At 35.3% G+C, this 4,171-nt stretch overlaps 1 protein-coding gene across 1 annotated transcript; it reads right to left on the bottom strand.

Moving 5' to 3' along the window:
- Positions 1-8: 8 nt before the first annotated feature.
- Positions 9-1,026, bottom strand: LOC114737318 (SKP1-interacting partner 15-like; the record flags this gene model as incomplete). The annotated part of the gene is given in 2 exon segments (XM_028925236.1): positions 9-28; positions 31-1,026. Coding segments are annotated over 2 exon segments (864 nt in total), but the record flags the coding sequence as incomplete, so codon positions are not given.
- Positions 1,027-4,171: the final 3,145 nt, after the last annotated feature.

Genomic DNA, 4,171 nt, shown 5'->3' with positions numbered 1-4,171 from the left:
TCCAATGTGTCCAAATCCAACCTCAAATCAAAATTGTTGAGCAAGGCGAGTTCAATGAGAAGGAAGATTTCAACCCACCAACCATCAGAATCCGATTTCCAACTCCGCGTACCAGACGGGGCCGTTTCAAAATGTCGAACACGTCTCGCCATTCCTGCCTTTCAAGACGAGTCCAAGTCTGCGAGGTAGTGAGCTTGGTAAGATTGCAAGAGAACAGCTTCCATTGACTTCTCCAAGGCGACCCAACATCACAGAGCGCGTAAACTGAGTCAGAAACCAAAATTGGGCTCCTAGGTTTCGAGGGCAGATTCGATGAGAACTTCAGCCAGTGCTTTGATGTGCCCGAGAAGTATAGAGCCGCGAGTTCAGTAAGAACCATAACCCGATTGGCTGAGTCAACAAGGACTGATCCATGACGCGACCAAGCGGATCCCAGCTGTGGCAAGACCCGAAATTGCCGAGTCAATGGGTTACAGACCACCAGTGACTTGTTGGAATCAAGGGAGTCGGACGATTCACCCCAGAAATAGACAAGTCCCAGGGAGGATGCGACGGGTTGAAGCGACCGAAATGGAAGGAAATCGAGAGGGAATTTGAGCCATTGATTGAGGTCAGGGTCGAAGACATCAAGGGAAGGAGAGGAGACATGGTGGCGTTGGGCGTGATGAAGATGGCGATGGTGAGGTGGGCGGAGAGCGAGGAGATAAAGAGGTGGATGCTGGGAAGAGACAGAGTGAATGAAGGAAGGAGAGGTGAGAAACTGGTTGAAGAACTTGGAGACGGCGCGGCAGACGATGATCTGACGGAGAGGGAGGGAGGAGAAGATCTGGTGAAGAGAGTCCTGAGGAAGACGGTAGATCGGAGGGTAATCCATAGGCGGCCGGACCGGGGGCGGATGGCGGATTCAGGGGGACAGAGAGTTTGACGATGCCTCGCTTTTTGAAGAAGCAGTCAAAAGCGTCTTGGCTTTGCTTTCTCGCTCGCTAAGTGGTTCCGTTTTGATGGCTCTGAGTTTTCGAGTTTTTCACCATCTAATGGATTCATCCCAATCTCAAAATCGTGATCCTACCCTAGACGGCAGAATAGGTGTGTGCGCTTGAATTTAGGGCGGAGGCAATTGATATCTCAAAGAATTTAACAACCACCACAAGAGAACATTAAAATGCAGGGCAAACAAAAAATGAACAATAAAAAAAAATACATGTTAAATTTTAAAATAAAAAATATATAATTTTGATACATTTTGATTATAAAAATAATTAGTATAATCTATTTATCTTTTTAAAACTTAACAGGTATTTTTTTAATTATTTTCTCAGCTCAGAAAAGACTCAATCTCAAGAAGATAATAGAACATATTTTTTTATTTTTTCTTAAACAGCAGAACATATTTTTGACTATAACATGCAATTTTGGAAGACCATATGGCAATCATGTCACCTGTGTTTAGTGAAAAGAGTATTTTTGCTTTAGAAGCTTTACATGATGAGCAACTTATACATGAAAATTCAATACTTATAATTTTAAATATAAAAATTAATTAGAGATTCAATATGATTTTAAATATAAGACCCAAATTTACTTTATCTCTTATATTTACTCATTCCTCCCCCATATAATCCCTACAGTGATTAAGCATGTTAAATAGCCAAGTTTGCATTAAGAGATGATACCAATACACATGATTAGCAATGATACTTTAAAAACGACAGCACACATTTATGACCAAATTAATTTTTTTAATATTTATAAATTAATTATTTAATTCTTATATTAAAGATTAGATATAGAAGTATCTACTAATTAACACCGCTCCTTTTTTTTTTTTTTAAATTGAACGAGGCATCATGTTTAGGACGCCAATAGTTTACCATTCCCACAACTTCTGTTGAGCCTTGCTACATCTTTTATTTTTTCGATTGTCAATTGTCAATACCTATAAGAAGATTATAAATATTTTCGTATTAACTATCATTTTTTTATATCCACTATTTACTCACTATCTGCATGTTTGCTTGTAGGTTATTTTACTTTCAACTTTGATTTACATGTCTTATAGTATTACACTTCATGCTTCATCCCACTATTTCTTGCATGTTGATATACTTTGTTAGCTTTCTTGGGTCTTATAGGATCATACGCGATTACACTTGTTTTTTTTATTCTTATTCCCCTCTCTTCCATAGTGTAGCTTTTGATAGGCTTGATATGATCGATGTGGTTATGCATTATAGGTGTTGTGCTCTATGGCTTCATTTTTTGTCTATCAAATTGAAATATGAATGTGACTACAAAAATTGCTATATTTGACACTCCAAACTTACCAATTAAATAAAAGCGCATCAAGTAACCAGAGGTGAATGTCAAGTAAGGACTTGGTTGTTATGTTGATTGTCAAATAAGCATAGGACAATATTTGATGGTTATGAATGCCACTAAGGGAAAAAAAAAAAAAAAAAGATTTCCACACCAGTTGGAATGGGTATTTGATACTAGAGTTACGTGTGGTGTAGAAAGGCACTACTACAAAATATACCATTTACGTCCCTCATTTTCATATGTTCATTAAAAACAAAAGAAAAAAGTCCATATTCTTGTCTATTTAAGTCAAAAAGATGAAAATATGGGACCATACTCATCTATTATCCAAAATAGAGGAGTATACTATCCACGTACGAGCAGATGAAAATATGGAACCATACTCGTCTGTCATCCAAAACAGACGAGTATACTATACAAAGCAGACAAGTATACTATAGTATACTCATCTGTTTTGGATAACGGACGAGTATGTGATAATCATACCCGTCTATTGACCAAAACAGACAAGTATATATATATATATATACTTGTCTGTTTTGGATAACAAACGACTATATGACAGTATACTTGTCTGATATCCTTAAAACAACGAGTATGGCTTTTCTTCTAATATATATATGTTCAAAACCCTAAAAGTTACGATAGTCACTCCATTTTTAATGACTGCTGCAGGCTCACTTTCTCTATTCTTATTGTTGCGTCTTCTCCATTGATCACATTGCTCTCCACTTCTCTATCTCATCTTTTTTGTTCTTGAATGCTACCTCTCTCTATGGGTTCATGTTTACTAGATTGAGCTGCTTTTCCCTAATATTTTATAAAATCTCTGTTGGCAGCAATTTGTGATTTCTCCCTAATTCTCCATCAATTCACATCTTTTCCCCTTTTTTTCATGGCTAATCTACTTAAGAAGTTTGAAAAAGCTTTTGTAAAGCTGGTTTGTGGCTAGACCCCTCTTCCTCTAAGTTGATAAGCTAGGGCTTGAGCTTTACGCTTCAAATGAGAGTTCTCATCCATAGATCTAGCTATTATTCTTCATATTTTATCTTCTCTACATCTTAGACTAGATGACTAATGTTAGAGATAGTGTTTTAATGATTGTTTTTCGTTATATAATATGGATGTGTATTTGAATCTTGAAATTGTGGCTCCTATTTACATTTTTTTGGCCTAAAGTTCTTATTTACATTGATTGTTATGATTAATTAATTTTTTTATTTGTATTTACATGGATTCTATTTGTATAGAAGAATGATATGATTTGGTTTTGCTGAATTGCTGTCATTGTTGCTGGAATCACGCTACTATTTGTTTTGGTTCTCCGATACACTTTATATAATTGCAGGTTATAATAAAAACTAGACAAATAATTTCATTTTTTTTGGTAAAATACCTATTTTTGTCTGTTGGAGCAAAAACAGACAAAAAAAGAGGGCTATTTTCGTTTGTTAGCCAAAACAGACAAAAATAGTCCTACATATTCATCTGTTTTTGCCCCAATAGATGAAAATAGGTGGACTATTTTTGTCTCTTTCATGCTAACAGACAAAACTAGTCCGCATTTTTTTTCTATTAGAAAACAGATGAATAAGTATCTACTATTTACATCTCCTTTATCAACATCTCCTCCTAAACAAAAAAAAAAGGCCTCTAAAACAGACAAAAATAGCATATTTTATAGTAGTGACAGCCAATGTTAAAAGTCTCCTCTTTTTACACTGGTTACAAAACCAATATAGAAAATATTATTTTTAACACCAGTTGTTATTCCAACCGATATAAAAATTAAAACAAAAAAATTTAAAAAAATGAAAAAGATCTATGATTTTATCAAATATGATAAAATCCT

Source organism: Neltuma alba, unplaced genomic scaffold (genome assembly GCF_004799145.2).
Source record: "Neltuma alba isolate B1F8T4 unplaced genomic scaffold, ASM479914v2 tig00002764_pilon, whole genome shotgun sequence".
Taxonomy (NCBI): domain Eukaryota; kingdom Viridiplantae; phylum Streptophyta; class Magnoliopsida; order Fabales; family Fabaceae; genus Neltuma; species Neltuma alba.
This window is presented reverse-complemented; position numbering and strand designations above follow the sequence as displayed.